This window comes from Watersipora subatra, chromosome 1 (assembly GCF_963576615.1).
Source record: "Watersipora subatra chromosome 1, tzWatSuba1.1, whole genome shotgun sequence".
Classification (NCBI taxonomy): Eukaryota; Metazoa; Bryozoa; class Gymnolaemata; order Cheilostomatida; family Watersiporidae; genus Watersipora; species Watersipora subatra.
This window is the reverse complement of record NC_088708.1, coordinates 29,660,620-29,686,018: the sequence shown is the minus strand read 5'-3', so window position 1 is coordinate 29,686,018 and position 25,399 is coordinate 29,660,620. Positions and strand designations below refer to the sequence as shown.

The 25,399-nt window shown below is 35.0% G+C and overlaps 2 protein-coding genes across 3 annotated transcripts in view; one reads left to right on the top strand and one right to left on the bottom strand.

Annotated features, from left to right (window-relative positions):
* LOC137392549 (fas-binding factor 1 homolog) overlaps positions 1 to 25,231 on the bottom strand; it is a 43,108-nt gene extending 17,877 nt beyond the window's left edge. The window contains exons 1-13 of one of the 2 annotated variants that reach the window (XM_068079017.1): positions 25,176 to 25,231; positions 21,972 to 22,027; positions 21,213 to 21,309; positions 20,887 to 21,091; positions 20,445 to 20,576; positions 19,202 to 19,297; positions 17,739 to 17,792; positions 15,546 to 15,694; positions 1,494 to 1,710; positions 1,263 to 1,359; positions 882 to 1,070; positions 541 to 744; positions 210 to 436 (exon numbers count right to left, since the gene is read on the bottom strand). In XM_068079017.1, the coding sequence (XP_067935118.1) occupies positions 210 to 436; positions 541 to 744; positions 882 to 1,070; positions 1,263 to 1,359; positions 1,494 to 1,710; positions 15,546 to 15,694; positions 17,739 to 17,792; positions 19,202 to 19,297; positions 20,445 to 20,576; positions 20,887 to 21,091; positions 21,213 to 21,309; positions 21,972 to 22,000 (1,696 nt within the window). In that variant the 5' untranslated portion in view covers positions 22,001 to 22,027; positions 25,176 to 25,231. Of the gene's footprint in view, positions 1 to 209; positions 437 to 540; positions 745 to 881; positions 1,071 to 1,262; positions 1,360 to 1,493; positions 1,711 to 15,545; positions 15,695 to 17,738; positions 17,793 to 18,850; positions 18,908 to 19,201; positions 19,298 to 20,444; positions 20,577 to 20,886; positions 21,092 to 21,212; positions 21,310 to 21,971; positions 22,028 to 25,175 lie in introns of those variants that run through there. The other variant, XM_068079018.1, reaches the window with a different exon arrangement.
* LOC137386024 (piggyBac transposable element-derived protein 4-like) lies at positions 23,535 to 24,386 on the top strand. Its single transcript, XM_068072679.1, has one exon. The coding sequence runs from the start codon at positions 23,535 to 23,537 to the stop codon at positions 24,384 to 24,386; it is 852 nt and encodes a 283-aa protein (XP_067928780.1).
* Positions 25,232 to 25,399: the final 168 nt, after the last annotated feature.

Sequence of the window (25,399 nt, the reverse complement as noted above, 5' to 3'; positions counted from 1 at the left end):
AACTAAATGAAGCTAGCGAACCCCCTGATGTGAATATGAGAACCTGCAGATCTTTGTTCACTCACGTGAAAGTTTAAAAAAACTGAATCGCGTTACAGTTTTTCCTGATAAATTTCCGTTCATGTACATTGTGTCTATATCGAGTTTTATACTTGCTAGTTCCCGGGAATGCAAATGCACCTTGACATAAACCATTGCTACAAGCAAACCTGGTGGTTTGGAGGCTTTGTTCACAGTCTTGTTAACTGCTGGCTTCACTTCTTCAATAGGTTTCTCATCACCAAGTCCTAGCCAATCATCAGCACTTGACTGGCCTCCAACGGGTACCTTCTTACTTGACACGCTGTCAGCACTTGCTTGCTTTACCAATGGGCCTCGTTTACTGTTACTGCCAGCGCTGTCTAAACTAGACTGTCTGCTGAGAATCTTATCAGAGCTATAAAAGGATCGCAGAATGAGTAACAAGAACACATCCTGAAGTGGGGTGCTGCAAATACAGAACAGTTTCAAGTTAGGATCAGAAGCTATACCGTGGCTCACCTTAGTCTTCTAGAGGAAAGCCTGGGGTTAGAAGTGAATTCTGTTTCATCATCCACCTTTGCTGTCAAATCCTTCAACCAGTCATCATCAGCCCCCATCTTAGAAGCAACAGCAGGCTTCTTCTCTGGCGTACGAGGTGGTTTTTTACCAAATCCTGTCACAGGAGCTGCTTTATCTAACTGTGCCGACGGAGCTGTCTTTGGTCTGTGTGATGCAAAAGCTGACAAATATGACTAACAGCACCAATGTTGACTTCAAAACCTGTAGTACATTTAAGAAAACATATTTGCAACAGCATCAATCGATTACCATCTTAAAATGTAACAAGTGATAAATGTCACCTTGAACTGGCCATGTCAAGCCAATCGTCGTCGAGGCCGCTGCTAGAAAAGTCGGTGGTAGAGGCCAAACCGAGTGGTCTTTTTTTCTGTGATTTGTCACTACCGAGACCAAGCCAGTCATCATCAGCACCCAGTGTAGCCGCATCTGCTGTTGCCGGCCTTCTAGGGCCTTTTTCTTCATCCTCAAATCTACACACATATAAAACCTACATAAGATGGCTTTAATTACATACGGATAGAGGTTCAGTGCCACCCCCGTGTTTACACAAACACCACAGCGTATGCCAACCAGAAATGGTACAGTAGTACACAATGCCAGTTCAAGTCTGAGAATAAAACTAGCTACGCAGCTACTAAACTCAGGCGTACGCCACAACTTACCGAACACTTCTTCCAGTACCCGGTCTAGAAGAGATGGCACTGGGAGCATAGCTACCAAATATATCATCATCATCATCACTTTGCTTGCGTTGCTTTCCTGTCAAGTAGATCATTGTTTGGTTATTTAGTCAGTGTGCCAACTCTGAAGAAAATTGAACTTGCAAGAGCCAGTGTACGAAGTGAGCAAAAGAAACAAGGAGGTATATGGAAAGAAAGGTATAGGTAGATAACCTGAAGAAGAGAGGCCAGCTGAGATATTGAACTCTCGCTGACTTCCTCCTGTTCCTGGACGCTGAAGATGTTTCTCTACAGAGCTTGATTTTCCAAATAGAGAGTCAGCCATACCAGCCGATTGATTAGATTCTTGTTTAGCTTTGGCTTTTGCGGGTGGAGGGTCATCTAGACCTAGATCTAAACCATCTTCGTCATCACTAAAAGTGACCATTTCCTATAATGGCCGAGCATAAAATTCTCAAAAGTGTCCTGTTGGGTTCATGCAATGGAGATTCAACATTTAAGAAAAATGTGTGTATTACATAAAAGTGTCAGCACTTGAAGGAAATATGTATATGATGAAGATGCATCAGTGCTTAAAGGGAATATCCAAATGGTACAAAACTGTTCCCCGTTGAAGGATCTGTGTGTATGACACCAAAGAGTCGGTGATTGAATGAAATATACATGAAGACAAGAAAATGAGCGCTTGGAAAAGGGTGCTTATGAAATAGAAGAGCCAGCACTTTCAGCAAAGGTAAATACGGCACAAGCAATCTAGTAGTTAAAGGATATATGCATCTGTCACAGACAATCTAGTAGTTAAGGGATATATGCATCTGACACAGAAGAGTCAGTGATGGAAGGATATTTATGCATCTGACACAGAAGAGTCAGTGTTTGAAGGATACATAAGTGTCTGACACAGAAGAGTCAGTGTTTGAAGAATATATATGTATCTGACACAGAAGAGTCAGTGTTTGAAGAATATATATGCATCTGACCCTGAAGAGTCAGTGTTTGAAGAATATATATGTATCTGACACAGAAGAGTCAGTGTTTGAAGAATATATATGTATCTGACACAGAAGAGTCAGTGTTTGAAGAATATATATGCATCTGACCCTGAAGAGTCAGTGTTTGAAGAATATATATGCATCTGACCCTGAAGAGTCAGTGTTTGCAGGATATATATGTATCTGACATAGAAGAGTCAGTGTTTGAAAAATATATATGAGTCTGAGACAGAAGAGTCAGTGTTTGAAGAATATATATGCATCTGACACTGAAGAGTCAGTGTTTGAAGAATATATATGTATCTGACACAGAAGAGTCAGTGTTTGAAGAATATATATGCATCTGACACAGAAGAGTCAGTGTTTGAAGAATATATATGTATCTGACACAGAAGAGTCAGTGTTTGAAGAATATATATGCATCTGACACAGAAGAGTCAGTGTTTGAAGAATATATATGCATCTGACACTGAAGAGTCAGTGTTTGAAGAATATATATGTATCTGACACAGAAGAGTCAGTGTTTGAAGAATATATATGCATCTGACACAGAAGAGTCAGTGTTTGAAGAATATATATGTATCTGACATAGAAGAGTCAGTGTTTGAAGAATATATATGCATCTGACCCTGAAGAGTCAGTGTTTGAAGAATATATATGTATCTGACACAGAAGAGTCAGCGTTTGAAGAATATATATGCATCTGACCCTGAAGAGTCAGTGTTTGCAGGATATATATGTATCTGACATAGAAGAGTCAGTGTTTGAAGAATATACATGTATCTGACATAGAAGAGTCAGTGTTTGAAGAATATATATGTATCTGACATAGAAGAGTCAGTGTTTGAAGAATATATATGTATCTGACACAGAAGAGTCAGTGTTTGAAGAATATATATGAGTCTGACCCTGAAGAGTCAGTGTTTGAAGAATATATATGAGTCTGACCCTGAAGAGTCAGTGTTTGAAGAATATATATGCATCTGACACAGAAGAGTCAGTGTTTGAAGAATATATATGCATCTGACCCTGAAGAGTCAGTGTTTGAAGAATATATATGTATCTGACACAGAAGAGTCAGTGTTTGAAGATTATATATGTATCTGACATAGAAGAGTCAGTGTTTGCAGGATATATATGTATCTGACACAGAAGAGTCAGTGTTTGAAGATTATATATGCATCTGACACAGAAGAGTCAGTGTTTGAAGAATATATATGTATCTGACACAGAAGAGTCAGTGTTTGAAGAATATATATGTATCTGACACTGAAGAGTCAGTGTTTGAAGGATATATATGCATCTGACACAGAAGAGTCAGTGTTTGAAGAATATATATGCATCTGACCCTGAAGAGTCAGTGTTTGAAAAATATATATGTATCTGACATAGAAGAGTCAGTGTTTGCAGGATATATATGTATCTGACACAGAAGAGTCAGTGTTTGAAGATTATATATGCATCTGACACAGAAGAGTCAGTGTTTGAAGAATATATATGTATCTGACACAGAAGAGTCAGTGTTTGAAGAATATATATGCATCTGACACTGAAGAGTCAGTGTTTGAAGGATATATATGCATCTGACACAGAAGAGTCAGTGTTTGAAGAATATATATGCATCTGACCCTGAAGAGTCAGTGTTTGAAGAATATATATGTATCTGACATAGAAGAGTCAGTGTTTGAAGAATATATATGTATCTGACATAGAAGAGTCAGTGTTTGAAGGATATATATGTATCTGACATAGAAGAGTCAGTGTTTGAAGAATATATATGTATCTGACATAGAAGAGTCAGTGTTTGAAGAATATATATGTATCTGACCCTGAAGAGTCAGTGTTTGAAGAATATATATGCATCTGACACAGAAGAGTCAGTGTTTGAAGAATATATATGCATCTGACATAGAAGAGTCAGTGTTTGAAGAATATATATGCATCTGACATAGAAGAGTCAGTGTTTGAAGAATATATATGTATCTGACATAGAAGAGTCAGTGTTTGAAGAATATATATGTATCTGACACAGAAGAGTCAGTGTTTGCAGGATATATATGTATCTGACATAGAAGAGTCAGTGTTTGAAGAATATATATGCATCTGACCCTGAAGAGTCAGTGTTTGCAGGATATATATGTATCTGACACAGAAGAGTCAGTGTTTGCAGGATATATATGTATCTGACATAGAAGAGTCAGTGTTTGAAGAATATATATGTATCTGACACAGAAGAGTCAGTGTTTGAAGAATATATATGCATCTGACCCTGAAGAGTCAGTGTTTGAAGAATATATATGCATCTGACCCTGAAGAGTCAGTGTTTGCAGGATATATATGTATCTGACATAGAAGAGTCAGTGTTTGAAGAATATATATGAGTCTGAGACAGAAGAGTCAGTGTTTGAAGAATATATATGTATCTGACATAGAAGAGTCAGTGTTTGAAGAATATATATGCATCTGACACTGAAGAGTCAGTGTTTGAAGAATATATATGCATCTGACACTGAAGAGTCAGTGTTTGAAGAATATATATGTATCTGACACAGAAGAGTCAGTGTTTGAAGAATATATATGCATCTGACAGAGAAGAGTCAGTGTTTGAAGAATATATATGTATCTGACATAGAAGAGTCAGTGTTTGAAGAATATATATGCATCTGACCCTGAAGAGTCAGTGTTTGAAGAATATATATGTATCTGACACAGAAGAGTCAGTGTTTGAAGAATATATATGCATCTGACCCTGAAGAGTCAGTGTTTGCAGGATATATATGTATCTGACATAGAAGAGTCAGTGTTTGAAGAATATATATGTATCTGACACAGAAGAGTCAGTGTTTGAAGAATATATATGAGTCTGACCCTGAAGAGTCAGTGTTTGAAGAATATATATGAGTCTGACCCTGAAGAGTCAGTGTTTGAAGAATATATATGCATCTGACACTGAAGAGTCAGTGTTTGAAGAATATATATGTATCTGACACAGAAGAGTCAGTGTTTGAAGAATATATATGCATCTGACACAGAAGAGTCAGTGTTTGAAGAATATATATGTATCTGACATAGAAGAGTCAGTGTTTGAAGAATATATATGCATCTGACCCTGAAGAGTCAGTGTTTGAAGAATATATATGTATCTGACACAGAAGAGTCAGTGTTTGAAGAATATATATGCATCTGACCCTGAAGAGTCAGTGTTTGCAGGATATATATGTATCTGACATAGAAGAGTCAGTGTTTGAAGAATATATATGTATCTGACATAGAAGAGTCAGTGTTTGAAGAATATATATGTATCTGACACAGAAGAGTCAGTGTTTGAAGAATATATATGCATCTGACACAGAAGAGTCAGTGTTTGAAGAATATATATGTATCTGACATAGAAGAGTCAGTGTTTGAAGAATATATATGCATCTGACCCTGAAGAGTCAGTGTTTGAAGAATATATATGTATCTGACACAGAAGAGTCAGTGTTTGAAGAATATATATGCATCTGACCCTGAAGAGTCAGTGTTTGCAGGATATATATGTATCTGACATAGAAGAGTCAGTGTTTGAAGAATATATATGTATCTGACATAGAAGAGTCAGTGTTTGAAGAATATATATGTATCTGACATAGAAGAGTCAGTGTTTGAAGAATATATATGTATCTGACACAGAAGAGTCAGTGTTTGAAGAATATATATGAGTCTGACCATGAAGAGTCAGTGTTTGAAGAATATATATGAGTCTGACCCTGAAGAGTCAGTGTTTGAAGAATATATATGCATCTGACACAGAAGAGTCAGTGTTTGAAGAATATATATGCATCTGACCCTGAAGAGTCAGTGTTTGAAGAATATATATGTATCTGACACAGAAGAGTCAGTGTTTGAAGATTATATATGTATCTGACATAGAAGAGTTAGTGTTTGCAGGATATATATGTATCTGACACAGAAGAGTCAGTGTTTGAAGATTATATATGCATCTGACACAGAAGAGTCAGTGTTTGAAGAATATATATGTATCTGACACAGAAGAGTCAGTGTTTGAAGAATATATATGCATCTGACACTGAAGAGTCAGTGTTTGAAGGATATATATGCATCTGACACAGAAGAGTCAGTGTTTGAAGAATATATATGCATCTGACCCTGAAGAGTCAGTGTTTGAAAAATATATATGTATCTGACATAGAAGAGTCAGTGTTTGCAGGATATATATGTATCTGACACAGAAGAGTCAGTGTTTGAAGATTATATATGCATCTGACACAGAAGAGTCAGTGTTTGAAGAATATATATGTATCTGACACAGAAGAGTCAGTGTTTGAAGAATATATATGCATCTGACACAGAAGAGTCAGTGTTTGAAGAATATATATGTATCTGACATAGAAGAGTCAGTGTTTGAAGAATATATATGCATCTGACACAGAAGAGTCAGTGTTTGAAGAATATATATGTATCTGACATAGAAGAGTCAGTGTTTGAAGAATATATATGCATCTGACCCTGAAGAGTCAGTGTTTGAAGAATATATATGTATCTGACACAGAAGAGTCAGTGTTTGAAGAATATATATGCATCTGACCCTGAAGAGTCAGTGTTTGCAGGATATATATGTATCTGACATAGAAGAGTCAGTGTTTGAAGAATATATATGTATCTGACATAGAAGAGTCAGTGTTTGAAGAATATATATGTATCTGACACAGAAGAGTCAGTGTTTGAAGATTATATATGTATCTGACATAGAAGAGTCAGTGTTTGCAGGATATATATGTATCTGACACAGAAGAGTCAGTGTTTGAAGATTATATATGCATCTGACACAGAAGAGTCAGTGTTTGAAGAATATATATGTATCTGACACAGAAGAGTCAGTGTTTGAAGAATATATATGCATCTGACACTGAAGAGTCAGTGTTTGAAGAATATATATGTATCTGACACAGAAGAGTCAGTGTTTGAAGAATATATATGCATCTGACACAGAAGAGTCAGTGTTTGAAGAATATATATGTATCTGACACAGAAGAGTCAGTGTTTGAAGAATATATATGCATCTGACACAGAAGAGTCAGTGTTTGAAGAATATATATGCATCTGACACTGAAGAGTCAGTGTTTGAAGAATATATATGTATCTGACACAGAAGAGTCAGTGTTTGAAGAATATATATGCATCTGACACAGAAGAGTCAGTGTTTGAAGAATATATATGTATCTGACATAGAAGAGTCAGTGTTTGAAGAATATATATGCATCTGACCCTGAAGAGTCAGTGTTTGAAGAATATATATGTATCTGACACAGAAGAGTCAGTGTTTGAAGAATATATATGCATCTGACCCTGAAGAGTCAGTGTTTGCAGGATATATATGTATCTGACATAGAAGAGTCAGTGTTTGAAGAATATATATGTATCTGACACAGAAGAGTCAGTGTTTGAAGAATATATATGAGTCTGACCCTGAAGAGTCAGTGTTTGAAGAATATATATGAGTCTGACCCTGAAGAGTCAGTGTTTGAAGAATATATATGCATCTGACACTGAAGAGTCAGTGTTTGAAGAATATATATGTATCTGACACAGAAGAGTCAGTGTTTGAAGAATATATATGCATCTGACACAGAAGAGTCAGTGTTTGAAGAATATATATGTATCTGACATAGAAGAGTCAGTGTTTGAAGAATATATATGTATCTGACACAGAAGAGTCAGTGTTTGAAGAATATATATGCATCTGACACAGAAGAGTCAGTGTTTGAAGAATATATATGTATCTGACATAGAAGAGTCAGTGTTTGAAGAATATATATGCATCTGACCCTGAAGAGTCAGTGTTTGAAGAATATATATGTATCTGACACAGAAGAGTCAGTGTTTGAAGAATATATATGCATCTGACCCTGAAGAGTCAGTGTTTGCAGGATATATATGTATCTGACATAGAAGAGTCAGTGTTTGAAGAATATATATGTATCTGACATAGAAGAGTCAGTGTTTGAAGAATATATATGTATCTGACACAGAAGAGTCAGTGTTTGAAGATTATATATGTATCTGACATAGAAGAGTCAGTGTTTGCAGGATATATATGTATCTGACACAGAAGAGTCAGTGTTTGAAGATTATATATGCATCTGACACAGAAGAGTCAGTGTTTGAAGAATATATATGTATCTGACACAGAAGAGTCAGTGTTTGAAGAATATATATGCATCTGACACTGAAGAGTCAGTGTTTGAAGAATATATATGTATCTGACACAGAAGAGTCAGTGTTTGAAGAATATATATGCATCTGACACAGAAGAGTCAGTGTTTGAAGAATATATATGTATCTGACACAGAAGAGTCAGTGTTTGAAGAATATATATGCATCTGACACAGAAGAGTCAGTGTTTGAAGAATATATATGCATCTGACACTGAAGAGTCAGTGTTTGAAGAATATATATGTATCTGACACAGAAGAGTCAGTGTTTGAAGAATATATATGCATCTGACACAGAAGAGTCAGTGTTTGAAGAATATATATGTATCTGACATAGAAGAGTCAGTGTTTGAAGAATATATATGCATCTGACCCTGAAGAGTCAGTGTTTGAAGAATATATATGTATCTGACACAGAAGAGTCAGTGTTTGAAGAATATATATGCATCTGACCCTGAAGAGTCAGTGTTTGCAGGATATATATGTATCTGACATAGAAGAGTCAGTGTTTGAAGAATATATATGTATCTGACACAGAAGAGTCAGTGTTTGAAGAATATATATGAGTCTGACCCTGAAGAGTCAGTGTTTGAAGAATATATATGAGTCTGACCCTGAAGAGTCAGTGTTTGAAGAATATATATGCATCTGACACTGAAGAGTCAGTGTTTGAAGAATATATATGTATCTGACACAGAAGAGTCAGTGTTTGAAGAATATATATGCATCTGACACAGAAGAGTCAGTGTTTGAAGAATATATATGTATCTGACATAGAAGAGTCAGTGTTTGAAGAATATATATGCATCTGACCCTGAAGAGTCAGTGTTTGAAGAATATATATGTATCTGACACAGAAGAGTCAGTGTTTGAAGAATATATATGCATCTGACCCTGAAAAGTCAGTGTTTGCAGGATATATATGTATCTGACATAGAAGAGTCAGTGTTTGAAGAATATATATGTATCTGACATAGAAGAGTCAGTGTTTGAAGAATATATATGTATCTGACACAGAAGAGTCAGTGTTTGAAGAATATATATGCATCTGACACAGAAGAGTCAGTGTTTGAAGAATATATATGTATCTGACATAGAAGAGTCAGTGTTTGAAGAATATATATGCATCTGACCCTGAAGAGTCAGTGTTTGAAGAATATATATGTATCTGACACAGAAGAGTCAGTGTTTGAAGAATATATATGCATCTGACCCTGAAGAGTCAGTGTTTGCAGGATATATATGTATCTGACATAGAAGAGTCAGTGTTTGAAGAATATATATGTATCTGACATAGAAGAGTCAGTGTTTGAAGAATATATATGTATCTGACATAGAAGAGTCAGTGTTTGAAGAATATATATGTATCTGACACAGAAGAGTCAGTGTTTGAAGAATATATATGAGTCTGACCCTGAAGAGTCAGTGTTTGAAGAATATATATGAGTCTGACCCTGAAGAGTCAGTGTTTGAAGAATATATATGCATCTGACACAGAAGAGTCAGTGTTTGAAGAATATATATGCATCTGACCCTGAAGAGTCAGTGTTTGAAGAATATATATGTATCTGACACAGAAGAGTCAGTGTTTGAAGATTATATATGTATCTGACATAGAAGAGTCAGTGTTTGCAGGATATATATGTATCTGACACAGAAGAGTCAGTGTTTGAAGATTATATATGCATCTGACACAGAAGAGTCAGTGTTTGAAGAATATATATGTATCTGACACAGAAGAGTCAGTGTTTGAAGAATATATATGCATCTGACACTGAAGAGTCAGTGTTTGAAGGATATATATGCATCTGACACAGAAGAGTCAGTGTTTGAAGAATATATATGCATCTGACCCTGAAGAGTCAGTGTTTGAAAAATATATATGTATCTGACATAGAAGAGTCAGTGTTTGCAGGATATATATGTATCTGACACAGAAGAGTCAGTGTTTGAAGATTATATATGCATCTGACACAGAAGAGTCAGTGTTTGAAGAATATATATGTATCTGACACAGAAGAGTCAGTGTTTGAAGAATATATATGCATCTGACACAGAAGAGTCAGTGTTTGAAGAATATATATGCATCTGACATAGAAGAGTCAGTGTTTGAAGAATATATATGCATCTGACATAGAAGAGTCAGTGTTTGAAGAATATATATGTATCTGACATAGAAGAGTCAGTGTTTGAAGAATATATATGTATCTGACACAGAAGAGTCAGTGTTTGCAGGATATATATGTATCTGACATAGAAGAGTCAGTGTTTGAAGAATATATATGCATCTGACCCTGAAGAGTCAGTGTTTGCAGGATATATATGTATCTGACACGGAAGAGTCAGTGTTTGCAGGATATATATGTATCTGACATAGAAGAGTCAGTGTTTGAAGAATATATATGTATCTGACACAGAAGAGTCAGTGTTTGAAGAATATATATGCATCTGACCCTGAAGAGTCAGTGTTTGAAGAATATATATGCATCTGACCCTGAAGAGTCAGTGTTTGCAGGATATATATGTATCTGACATAGAAGAGTCAGTGTTTGAAGAATATATATGAGTCTGAGACAGAAGAGTCAGTGTTTGAAGAATATATATGTATCTGACATAGAAGAGTCAGTGTTTGAAGAATATATATGCATCTGACACTGAAGAGTCAGTGTTTGAAGAATATATATGTATCTGACACAGAAGAGTCAGTGTTTGAAGAATATATATGCATCTGACACAGAAGAGTCAGTGTTTGAAGAATATATATGTATCTGACACAGAAGAGTCAGTGTTTGAAGAATATATATGCATCTGACACAGAAGAGTCAGTGTTTGAAGAATATATATGCATCTGACACTGAAGAGTCAGTGTTTGAAGAATATATATGTATCTGACACAGAAGAGTCAGTGTTTGAAGAATATATATGCATCTGACACAGAAGAGTCAGTGTTTGAAGAATATATATGTATCTGACATAGAAGAGTCAGTGTTTGAAGAATATATATGCATCTGACCCTGAAGAGTCAGTGTTTGAAGAATATATATGTATCTGACACAGAAGAGTCAGTGTTTGAAGAATATATATGCATCTGACCCTGAAGAGTCAGTGTTTGCAGGATATATATGTATCTGACATAGAAGAGTCAGTGTTTGAAGAATATATATGTATCTGACACAGAAGAGTCAGTGTTTGAAGAATATATATGAGTCTGACCCTGAAGAGTCAGTGTTTGAAGAATATATATGAGTCTGACCCTGAAGAGTCAGTGTTTGAAGAATATATATGCATCTGACACTGAAGAGTCAGTGTTTGAAGAATATATATGTATCTGACACAGAAGAGTCAGTGTTTGAAGAATATATATGCATCTGACACAGAAGAGTCAGTGTTTGAAGAATATATATGTATCTGACATAGAAGAGTCAGTGTTTGAAGAATATATATGCATCTGACCCTGAAGAGTCAGTGTTTGAAGAATATATATGTATCTGACACAGAAGAGTCAGTGTTTGAAGAATATATATGCACCTGACCCTGAAGAGTCAGTGTTTGCAGGATATATATGTATCTGACATAGAAGAGTCAGTGTTTGAAGAATATATATGTATCTGACATAGAAGAGTCAGTGTTTGAAGAATATATATGTATCTGACATAGAAGAGTCAGTGTTTGAAGAATATATATGTATCTGACACAGAAGAGTCAGTGTTTGAAGAATATATATGAGTCTGACCCTGAAGAGTCAGTGTTTGAAGAATATATATGAGTCTGACCCTGAAGAGTCAGTGTTTGAAGAATATATATGCATCTGACACAGAAGAGTCAGTGTTTGAAGAATATATATGCATCTGACCCTGAAGAGTCAGTGTTTGAAGAATATATATGTATCTGACACAGAAGAGTCAGTGTTTGAAGATTATATATGTATCTGACATAGAAGAGTCAGTGTTTGCAGGATATATATGTATCTGACACAGAAGAGTCAGTGTTTGAAGATTATATATGCATCTGACACAGAAGAGTCAGTGTTTGAAGAATATATATGTATCTGACACAGAAGAGTCAGTGTTTGAAGAATATATATGCATCTGACACTGAAGAGTCAGTGTTTGAAGGATATATATGCATCTGACACAGAAGAGTCAGTGTTTGAAGAATATATATGCATCTGACCCTGAAGAGTCAGTGTTTGAAAAATATATATGTATCTGACATAGAAGAGTCAGTGTTTGCAGGATATATATGTATCTGACACAGAAGAGTCAGTGTTTGAAGATTATATATGCATCTGACACAGAAGAGTCAGTGTTTGAAGAATATATATGTATCTGACACAGAAGAGTCAGTGTTTGAAGAATATATATGCATCTGACACTGAAGAGTCAGTGTTTGAAGGATATATATGCATCTGACACAGAAGAGTCAGTGTTTGAAGAATATATATGCATCTGACCCTGAAGAGTCAGTGTTTGAAGAATATATATGTATCTGACATAGAAGAGTCAGTGTTTGAAGAATATATATGTATCTGACATAGAAGAGTCAGTGTTTGAAGGATATATATGTATCTGACATAGAAGAGTCAGTGTTTGAAGAATATATATGTATCTGACATAGAAGAGTCAGTGTTTGAAGAATATATATGTATCTGACATAGAAGAGTCAGTGTTTGAAGAATATATATGTATCTGACATAGAAGAGTCAGTGTTTGAAGAATATATATGTATCTGACATAGAAGAGTCAGTGTTTGAAGAATATATATGCATCTGACATAGAAGAGTCAGTGTTTGCAGGATATATATGTATCTGACACAGAAGAGTCAGTGTTTGAAGATTATATATGCATCTGAGACTGAGGGTATGTGATTCAGCTGGTGATTAGCTGAAGTTCAGCTAAAAAAATTAGTCACTCATTTGAACTTTTATGGTATGACTAATGTAAATTACATGTTGTACAAATGTCCATGAAAGCCATTGGAACAGAAGTATATATGTAATATACTGTCCTGAACTCCCATTGTATGCTTGTTTGTAGTATTTGATTCGTTCTTGTCAAACCTGCTCATGTAGTAAAATTTCTGTATTTGAACTCATTGGCTTTTTCCTCAATACATAGCGTGTACTATAAAAGTATCTTTCTCTTCAATACATAGAGTGTACTATAACAGTATCTTTCTCTTCAATACATAAAGTGTACTATAACAATATCTTTCTCCTCAATACATAGAGTGTACTATAACAATATCTTTCTCCTCAATACATAAAGTGTACTATAACAGTATCTTTCTCTTCAATACATAAAGTGTACTATAACAGTATCTTTCTCTTCAATACATAGAGTGTACTATAACAGTATCTTTCTCTTCAATACATAAAGTGTACTATAACAATATCTTTCTCCTCAATACATAGAGTGTACTATAACAATATCTTTCTCCTCAATACATAGAGTGTACTATAACAATATCTTTCTCCTCAATACATAAAGTGTACTATAACAATATCTTTCTCCTCAATACATAGAGTGTACTATAACAGTATCTTTCTCTTCAATACATAAAGTGTACTATAACGGTATCTTTCTCCTCAATATATAGAGTGTACTATATCAATATTTTTCTCCTCAAAACATAGAGTGTACTATAACAATATCTTTCTCCTCAAGACATAGTGTACTATAACAGTATCTTTCTCTTCAATACATAAAGTGTACTATAACAGTACCTTTCTCCTCAATACATAAAGTGTACTATAGCAATATCTTTCTCTTCAATACATAGAGTGCACTATAACAATATCTTTCTCCTCAATATATAGAGTGTACTATATCAATATTTTTCTCCTCAAAACATAGAGTGTACTATAACAATATCTTTCTCCTCAAGACATAGTGTACTATAACAGTATCTTTCTCTTCAATACATAAAGTGTACTATAACAGTACCTTTCTCCTCAATACATAAAGTGTACTATAGCAATATCTTTCTCTTCAATACATAGAGTGCACTATAACAATATCTTTCTCCTCAATACATAGATTGTGTACTATAACAATATCTTTCTCCTCAAGACATAGTGTACTATAACAGTATCTTTCTCTTCAATACATAAAGTGTACTATAACAATATCTTTCTCCTCAATACATAGAGTGTACTATAACAATATCTTTCTCCTCAATACATAAAGTGTACTATAACAGTATCTTTCTCTTCAATACATAAAGTGTACTATAACAGTATCTTTCTCTTCAATACATAGAGTGTACTATAACAGTATCTTTCTCTTCAATACATAAAGTGTACTATAACAATATCTTTCTCCTCAATACATAGAGTGTACTATAACAATATCTTTCTCCTCAATACATAGAGTGTACTATAACAATATCTTTCTCCTCAATACATAAAGTGTACTATAACAATATCTTTCTCCTCAATACATAGAGTGTACTATAACAGTATCTTTCTCTTCAATACATAAAGTGTACTATAACGGTATCTTTCTCCTCAATATATAGAGTGTACTATATCAATATTTTTCTCCTCAAAACATAGAGTGTACTATAACAATATTTTTCTCCTCAATACATAGAGTGTACTATAACAATATCTTTCTCCTCAAGACATAGTGTACTATAACAGTATCTTTCTCTTCAATACATAAAGTGTACTATAACAGTACCTTTCTCCTCAATACATAAAGTGTACTATAGCAATATCTTTCTCTTCAATACATAGAGTGCACTATAACAATATCTTTCTCCTCAATACATAGATTGTGTACTATAACAATATCTTTCTCCTCAATACATAAAGTGTACTATAACAGTATCTTTCTTCTCAACATATAGAATGTAGTACAACATACAGTACAGAGCTATTAATCAACAGTTATATTTGATTGCAAAGTTGCAGGTAAATGCAGGAATAATAAATAGCAAACTTGTAGCAAATCCTAGTTGTTGTAGCTTCAGGTATACCAGCTAGCCTGTCAAAATAAAATATTTAGCAAATAGAACTTACTCATGAACTTGCTTAGATGTGTTGTCAACTTACTTTTTTCTTAGCTGAAGGTTTTACCACTTTATCTACAGAAACCTTAGGCTTTTCTTTTGTACCGTCAGCTGAACCAGATGACTCATCCCAATCGCTGCCATCCTCGGCTGCATTACTCCGTACCCCTCTTGTCTTTCCAGAAATATCTCCTGGGTAATAGCAACATCTAATGCAACGAGCATCGCTGTAGCAGTAATATCACTGTAGTAGTAATATCCCTGTAGTAGTAATGTCACTGTAGCAGTAATATCACTGTAATAGTATTATCACTGTACTAGTAATATCACTGTAGTAGTAATATCACCATAGTAGCGATATCATCGTAGTAGTAATATCACTGTAATAGTAATACCACTGTACTAGTAATATCACTGTAGTAGTAATATCACAGTAGTAGTAATAGCACTGGAGTAGTAATAACACTGTAGGAGTAACATCACTGTAGTAGTAATATCACTGTACTAGTAATATCACTGTAGTAGTAGTATCACTGTAATAGTAATATCACTGTACTAGTAATGTCACTGTAGTAGTAATATCACTGTAATAGTAATATCACTGTACTAGTAATATCACTGTAGTAGTAATATCACTGTAGTGGTAATATCATCGTAGTAGTAATATCACTGTAATAGTAATACCACTGTACTAGTAATATCACTGTAGTAGTAATATCACTGTAGTAGTAACAGCACTGGAGTAGTAATATCACTGTAATAGTAATATCACTGTACTAGTAATGTCACTGTAGTAGTAGTATCACCGTAGTGGTAATATCATCGTAGTAGTAATATCACTGTAATAGTAATACCACTGTACTAGTAATATCACTGTAGTAGTAATATCACTGTAGTAGTAACAGCACTGGAGTAGTAATATCACTGTAGTAGTAATATCACTGTAGTAGTAATATCACTGTAGTAGTAATATCACTGTAGTAGTAATGTCACTGTAGTAGTAATATCACTGTACTAGTAATGTCACTGGAGTAGTAATATCACTGTAGTAGTAATATCACTGTACTAGTAATATCACTGTAGCAGTAATATCACTGTAGTAGTAATATCACTGTAGTAGTAATATCGCTGGAGTAGTAATATCACTGTAGTAGTAATACCACTGTAGTAGTAATATCACTGTAATAGTAATACCACTGTAGTAATACCATTGTAGCAGTAATGTTTGAGAATTTGTAAGAATTGTTTGTTATGCCGGCACTTGTTATACCAGTGAAAAATTTGAATACGAGCCGCTATAAACACTGAAAGATCTCTGAATCTATCATTGCATTGTGTGAGAGATAAAAACTTTATTTGTGGTGGAGACAACTCTCATAAGCCGCATCAAAATTCGTGTAGAACAATGAGTTAGTTTCTTCTCAAGTAATTGAAAACTATATTAGTAAATCCCGCTATGTTATTGTGTTTCTGCATGCGTTTGTGCGCTAATCCATGTATACGCCATGTGTTTAAACAGCTGTTGGTCGATTTCATGTAAACTTCCCACGCATATCCCTTGCTTTTCTTCAGGTCGCCAAAAATATTTGGTTTTTAAACTTCATCTGGTTTCTCAGAACCAGCCTTCACAACATCAACCTGTGGGCTATTCGACTGGAAATAAAAAAAATCTCTGGTCTTATAGCTAGCGCACAACAAACAGAACCTTTTAGATCATGCGCAATGTAATGTTACTTTGTAAATTTGTCATCTTTTTGCTCAATTACAGCTAAGGTTACAAGCAGGTGTGAGTACTGTACTATTTTTTGTGGATGCCATCATATGATGGAAATTGTAAACTCTAGCATAAGCATAAACTTTTAAAATCTATCATACTTGTCAGTGGCTTTAACTGTCATCGAATTAAAGAACAAAGAAATCGATATCTCTGTGTGTATATGATAATATATATACATGTAAATATATATCTAATACTTTAAGTGATATCTCTGATCACTTGAAGTATTAGACAAAAAATATGTTACAATGATCTGTTGACCAAGAAGTCATTGTATTTTACAATGATGTCTTGATCCAAAGGTCATTGTGTTTTACAATGGTGTGTTGAGCCACAGACCATTGTTTTTTAAAATTATGTGTTGAGCTAGAAGTCAATGTGTTTTACAAGCAAGCACAGTTAAACGTTGATGTATCTCAAACAGATGAAATAAGCAATTAGCAGTAAATGTTAACCTACCTGCAGTATCTGTTCCCAGTCTATTTCCACTACGAGTAGGTGGTCGGACAACAGCTGTAAAGTTCATAAAAGCTGGTGACACACTTCCTTAGCTACATATACCAAATGCTACATGTACCCTCCTCTCTAGCTAGAGATGAGGGTATACTAATATATGAGATATACTACAGAGATATACTACTTATACCAAGACTTGAGGTAATAAGACAACAATAATAGCATTGATGGGTTCACTCTGTGTTTCATATACTTGAGCATTTCATTGCAGCAATTCTCTTACAAAAGCATGGCACAGATCGACAGATCCCTAAATTCAAGACAAAGGAGTCAGAAATTATCCATATCTATATAGATTTATTTCTCAAAGTTTGCCGTTTGTTTTTGTCATCTTTCATCTGATGTCTTTCCTTCAGTATGTCCAGCTAGAGCTATTAATTAACATCTTGGAATAAAGAGTTCAAATCACAAAATATTTGATCTCGGAACATACAGCTCGCCAGTCCGATGCCTTATCAATTCAGCCACAAGCGCTTGATGCATTCATTAGGCGATATATGTCGCTACATGGGGGCAAATACGCTACTGCTTTCCATCATGATCCAAAGTGATGGCGTAATGTCATGAGAAGCTGTAGCTCTTATTAGAAAGCTTACTCAAATTTTCCATCAGCAATGTACCAGGCTAATAGCAAATGGCAGGAAAATCTCATTACCTTTCAATGGTTATAAACTGATTTTAATACCTAGGCGATGCCGGGTAGCACAGCTAGTAATCACATGTATGCAAATTGTACAGGGTGCAGCTCACCAACTCCCATTCTTGTAATTGTGAAGTCGCATAGTAATCAAAGATGGGTAAAGCTGTAGCTAAAGGATCATCTACACACCCCTCTGATTGAGGGTGGTAATTCAGGCTTTTCCATAAATAATCAGCGCCCAAGTAACTCTGGTAAGATTGCATCATCAATACTCAATATGTTTACTTATAAATGAAACTACATTGACTGAAGGAAAATAATGAAAATATGAAAACGATAAATTAAAGGAAAAGCAAGCACATAGAGTCTCAGGCAAATGAAAGTGAGAGAAGCGGATGAAACGAAATACCCTTACGTGGTGGTTCTGTGGCCTCAGGACTCGGAGGTTTTACAAGCTCCCCTTCATCAGCGGCTAAACACAGGCTATGCATATGTATAACAAAAACCGAAAAATATTGAACTGAAGAAAAATAGCGCCAGTTTCCATCTAGCGCAGAGTTGCAGAAGGCTGGTGACAGTTACGAGGAGCCAAGATACCCCCTTAACTTATTCAAAGCGTATAAAGGTTTTTGGTCAACACAACTGTTAGGTATATTAAAGTCACTATGATTTTAGATTGAGCATGGCAGATACTTGCAGGTAACAATAGTTGAATTGAATATACAAGACAATTGAAAATGGAAGAGCGAAGTGACCAGCTGCTTACATTTAGTGGAGAGAATTGGAGCAGTTTTCTTTTTGGTAGCAGGTGCTTCATCATCGCTCAAACCTAGTCCGCCCATAGGGTCATCGGGATCAAACTCTATGAATACGAACAAGCTTCACATATGGTATATCTTTAGCAAGCTATATGTAATATACCAAACAATCTATATCTGCATAACACAAAGTACTTGCCAACACTTGTTTGAAGCTTAGCATTAGTCTGCCCCTCCACCAGCCTGTTACCATTTATACATTGAATCAATACTACATTGGTCGTCTGATAGGTAAGGCATGTGGGCTCAGATCTCACCACATATTAGCTGCTAGTTTTCGCCAAAATATTGGTTTGCTTCAAATCTCACAATAGCGCATAGTTTTATTTTACAAGAAAATAGTTATGTAAACTTATTAGATGAATCTGTGATTTCTTTTCATACAAACAAAAGCATCCTTAGCTAATCCCTGACACGGCAGCTATTTATAAATCCTAGCAAGACTTCACTTGCCAATTCTTGTTCTTCGCGTAGACATCTTTGTGTTGGCTGTTGTATAATTAAAAGTTAATAACTGTCAGTTCAAGCATCAAATATTGTCTACAAAGAAGCTTTATTCTTGAATTAAAAATTACTTTTCCCCTTTTAGAATAGTCTGATGTGTTAAGATTATATAAAATATAATTGTTTTTATATAATATAAAATATGTTATATAAATATGCATTATATAATATATGTTATATTATTTAATATAAAATAATATATAAATATATAAATGCATTATTCTTTATTTAAATTACTTGTATCACTCTAAATTATAGAACTCTTCATTTAAACAGATCACATGTTTCACAGCTACAACGTTCCTGTCTGTCTCCAGTAATACGAGGTATTTCTGTTAGTAGATATATTTACTCCGGGTCTATCAATTTAGTAGGTCTATCAAACTGTATATAAAACTGTACAGTAGACTCTGTACAATATATGAACATCTATTTAATAAATCAAGCTTCGTACACTGTGTATATGTTCGTATATATGTGAAATATATCCAACTATGTTATATTATACAGAGTCAACTATGAAAGACAAAGAATAGCACCGATAAACATGTTGATTGTGTGTGAATAGATAACTGTGTCTAGTTCTTTCCAAACTGCATACCTCTACATCATTGTTTGTGATTTGCCATTTTATCGCTTGTAATCGGTGCAACAGCTGCAGAAGAAAGATAAAATAATATTACTTACCACCAAAATCAAAGTTCTTAGCAGTTTTACGAGGTTGCTCAGTGGTAGCAGGTCGAGGTTTTGTGGCAACATTATTGTTTTTAGCAAAAGAAGACTTGCTGACATCTTCTGTTGTGCGTGGCCGGACTGTAGCTAGTGTAAGAATAAGCAAACAGATAGATAACTCCCATTGTTATGCTCTAAAACATGCCACTAGCTTGCGTGTAATTAAGACAATTTACATAGGGTAAAGATCAGTTGAAACTGGAATACTGATGCTGAGCAAATAAATGAGAGAATCTAATTAAATAACTTGTCATAAAGTGATTGATATTGAGTATTGATTATATTGAGTGAAGACAAATAAGGACTTGAATATTTACATAACATACCTCTTATAGCACAACGTTTTCTTCGAGTGATAAAAACTTTGGCAGTCTATTTGAGAAATATATAAACTTACTAGTTGGTATTGCATCAAAGTCCATCCCGTCATCACCCATGATGTCATCAATGTTGAAACTTCCTTTGGTTTTGCTACCAGCCGGTTTACTCGCTGCCAGGCTAGACTTAGAAGGAAGAGTAGTTGACAGTGGCTGTGCCGGTTTTGAGGTCTTTCTCTTAGTTGAAAGTGATCCAAAAATATCTTCATCCATGTCATCTAGTGCCTAAAGGAGTACAGATATTAAAAAGCACAAGAAAACAGCAGCAAAAAATCAGCATTTCTCCAAGTTAGATCTCAAAAGACTAAAGCTAAAGTCATGGAAGCCAAAATGAATAGCTACTCACACCCAGAGACCTAGCAAGCTTTGCATGCTCCGTCTCACCATCACCTGATGCATCACTGAGGTCAGCGGCAAGCGAGCTGTAAAAATCCTCATCGGCCCTGCAATAGACAGCAGGTGGATAGTGCATATGACATAGTATCCCTAGTGATGGTAACTTTTGGACGCAACTTATTGTACCTTAACATACATAATTACGAAATAAATCTCTCTGTCCTTAAAACTGACACATACCCTGAGTTTTACTCAGTGTATGTGTCTTTGGGTAAATCACAAAGTAAGTCTCGCTATTTAACAGGTCTTACAAATGGAATCATCCGAGTTGGTCTTCTCATTTGCTCTTCTAAAATCTCAGTGTAACTGAGGTTTATCGTAAGTAAAACTAAGGTAAATTGCAATGAGCTTTCTTACATTTGCTAAAGCAAAAGAGTCCACTAAAATGGCTTTTATAGGAGTACAATTGAAAGAAAATAATCAGCTATACTATGCAATGAATTTGTATAAACCTGTTACAAACTGCTATAAAAAGTAGACAGTGATATGATTATTACCTTATATGAAAAATCATAAAATAGTTTTAATGCAATGTAAAACAAATTTATTCTAAACAACAATTGTTGCTAAATTTTAAACATTAGGGTTAAGCAGTAAGAATAAAAAAACATTTAGTGAAGTTGAACTATGTTTTTAAAAACTGGTGTGACATCTCTTGATGCAAAGTTTGCAACACTTGCTCTTATTTTAAAATAAATTTGGTACATACATGGAAGACTTTCCACCTCTCCGTGCCATTATCCTTCTAAAAGTTCATTAGTGTACCTGAAATATACAACAAAACTTTAACAAGTCTAAGGTCTGCATCATTCAATTTAAAATTAATATCGACAAAAACAGTTTCAATCATTGTATAGCAGCAAAGTTTTACGTAACAGTAGATTTTATCCGTGTTTCAACAACAAATTTTAAAGAAAAACTCATACCAGACAAGAGTTACCACAAAGGTTATGGGGTATCAATTTAAAAATATACACAATAGATAAATACAAATTAATAAGGATTGTCTCATGAACATGGTCTGTTATTTCTACTTCCTTTGATACTGGTAATTCAATCCCTGCTGCAAATCTTGCGTGGTGTGACGCTCACTTAACCCCTTGAAGGTTTGAACGACACATAAGTCGCCGTGCGTATAGTTAATGCGTTTTCAGGGCGACACATGTGTCACTTCCTGTAGAACATCTACCGCGTTTGTTTCTATTGATTCATAAGGCATATATAAGCCGTTTATGATGGAGATCGTTGTTGTTATAGTGATCTACAGAAAGCTTTGAGTTATACTCGCTGTAATTTACTGCGAATCATCTTCAAAAGTTTGTGTTATTATTTGAATTGTAAACAATAACGAGAGATCATTGGCGTAATTGATGTTTATTATTGAGGTAAGACTTCCTTCACTTACCTTGATGTTTTTACAACTAGTTGCATTGGAACCATGTTTGTCTTCATATTGAATTTATTTTTACTGTTACTAAAATTATTATGGCAACAAATAGAAAACGTTTTATTGCTGCTGAAGATTATACAGAGAATTCAAGCAGTGATATTGACTACTACCAAGCAACAGATGAATCAGATGATTCGGGTGATGAAACTGTGCATCCTAGGACTGCTACTAGTGATACATGGACAGTTTTAGCTGGAAATCAAAGAGACATTGATTCAAGTTTGCCATTGCCAGCTGTTGCAGCAGCTCCCCTGCCTGCACCTGGTCCTGTGAATCCACCTGACAGCAATGCAGCTCCACTTGATTACTTCAGTAAGTTTTGTACCATAGATTTTTGGCATTTGCTAGTAGAGCAAACTAACCATTATGCTCAAACATATCTCACACAGAATCCAAATCTACCTCCATATTCAAGAGCTAGAGCTTGGACAGACACAGATGAAGTAGAGATGAAGGCTTTCTTAGGGTTGGTACTGAATATGGTATTGAATCAGAAGGCAACTATTGCTGCATACTAGGATGAGGAAAACAGCTCACAAGAAACTCCATACTTTCGAAATGTCACAACTGTAAATCGTTTCAAACTGCTGCTTCGGTTTTTTCATGTGTTTGATAATGCACTGATCTTACCTCGTGATTATCCAAATTATGATCCTTTGCACAAATTCAGGTCAGTGTTGGAGATGTTCAATATTAACTTTGCTGCTAGTTATAATTTGGCTAGAGATGTGAGCATAGATGAATTGCTTGTTGGGCTCAAAGGAAGGCATATGATGGCGAATAATATCAAAACAAAAAAAACACCACCAGTGGGGCCCTAAAATGTACATACTTTCTGAGTCATCCACGGGTTACGTCCACCGAAACATGTTTCATTTGTCGAAGTACCAACCACCGCAGAGTCAGAAAGGACAACCATATGATGTGCACATGAAGCTGATGGATGGTCATCTCAACAAAGGACACCATTTAGGTGTAGACAATTATTACACAAGCATTGATCTGTGTTCTGACCTACACCAAAAAGGTACTTACTGTACAGGGACTGTACGTTCAAACCGATGTGGATTACCATCAGCAGTGAAAGACAACAAAACGCTACAAAAAGGGGAACATGCCAGTTTTGCTAGGGGTGCAATCCTATCTGTAAACTTTCACAAAAGAAAGTGTGTAAAGTTTCTTTCAAATCTAGCTACTGCTAAGACTGAGATTGCTCAGAGACGTATTGGCGATGAGTTCCGACTGCCATCTGTAGCAGGATTGTATAGCTCCACAATGGGCGGTGTCGATCTTTCAGATCAATTGACGTGTGAGTATGCTGATGAAAGGCGTACGGTCAAGATGTGGAAAAAGATTGTCTTCCATCTAATTGACAGAGCAGCAGTGAACAGCTATATTTGCTTCCAGAAGAATGGTGAAAAAGTGGTCTCACGCTACAGCTTCATGATTCAGCTAGTTGAGGAGCTAATTGGTGGTTATCGTTCAGGTGGATGCAAACGTGGACGTCCAAGTACCGGTGCCAATGATACTAGGCTGATTGGTAGGCACTTCATTCGCTTTATTCCTAATAATAAGAGAAAGAAGTGTATGGTTTGTGGAGATAGGATATTCTGGAAGGAGAATACGAACATACTGTCCAACTTGCGACGTTGGTTTGTGCATCGGAAAGTGTGATGAGCGTTACCACACTCGCGTTAACTACAAACTGTAGCTTGATATTTCTTTATATGTGAACATGATGTTCGATGATATACATGTTTGTATTAATTTTGTTTTGTATTATAACAGTTGTTGTATTATAACAATAATGTATTGTTTGTATTATAACACTTTGTAACAGTGTTGTTTGAAATTTAAATAAACTGGATAAAACAGCTACAATTCCACAGTGTTCATTTATTGTAAGTTACAAATTAGTGATTATTTCATACAATGATAGCATTCAGATAACCTCCCAAAGTATATTCAGCTACTTCAACACAACTGGATGGTTCTTTTGTATGTTTACAGCTAGTAAAACTAACAAATATCATTGAAATACTTGCAGCCAAAGTCATCAAATATAGTACAAGTATATACAAGACAAAAACGATTATAATTTTGCAACAATCGTTTTTTTCGAAAATGGGGTATTATGCTTCCATTGCAGCACTCAGATACTCTACCAAGGCATACTTAGCAGCTACAACACAGCATGATGTTTATCTTCTATGTTTACAGACAGTAAAACTAAAAAAAATTATTGAAATATCTGCAGCCAAAGTAGAGCAAATAGGTATTGAAAATTGCATATTTTCGCAAATAAATTAGCATTTTGGGTGTTTTTTAGAAAAAAATCAAACCCCGAAAGGGTTAAATCGTATGCAATAGCGAAACAAATGAGTGTACACCAGAGTTAAGTACTAAAAATAAAAGGATAGTAATGCAACAAAACTTTATGGATTCATAATTATTTATACGTACAGCTGTTACGAATACATGTCCATCGCTTTTGCCATTTTTGAAGGAGCTCACCAGCCTTAGCTTTTTAATATGATAGAAAAACGTCAGTAACCTAGGAAACACAAGCTATCTTTTGAAACACCCGGGGTTGCAAAGATAAAACTTATTTGTATATTTTGTAGCTAGAGGCCGACAATGACGTTGTAACGCTGATAATAATTTTTATTACATTTATTTAATTTACT

Bases quoted from the DNA above. Each gene is read 5' to 3' on its own strand.
- LOC137386024 (XM_068072679.1), top strand. From the start codon at position 23,535: ATGTACATACTTTCTGAGTCATCCACGGGTTACGTCCACCGAAACATG.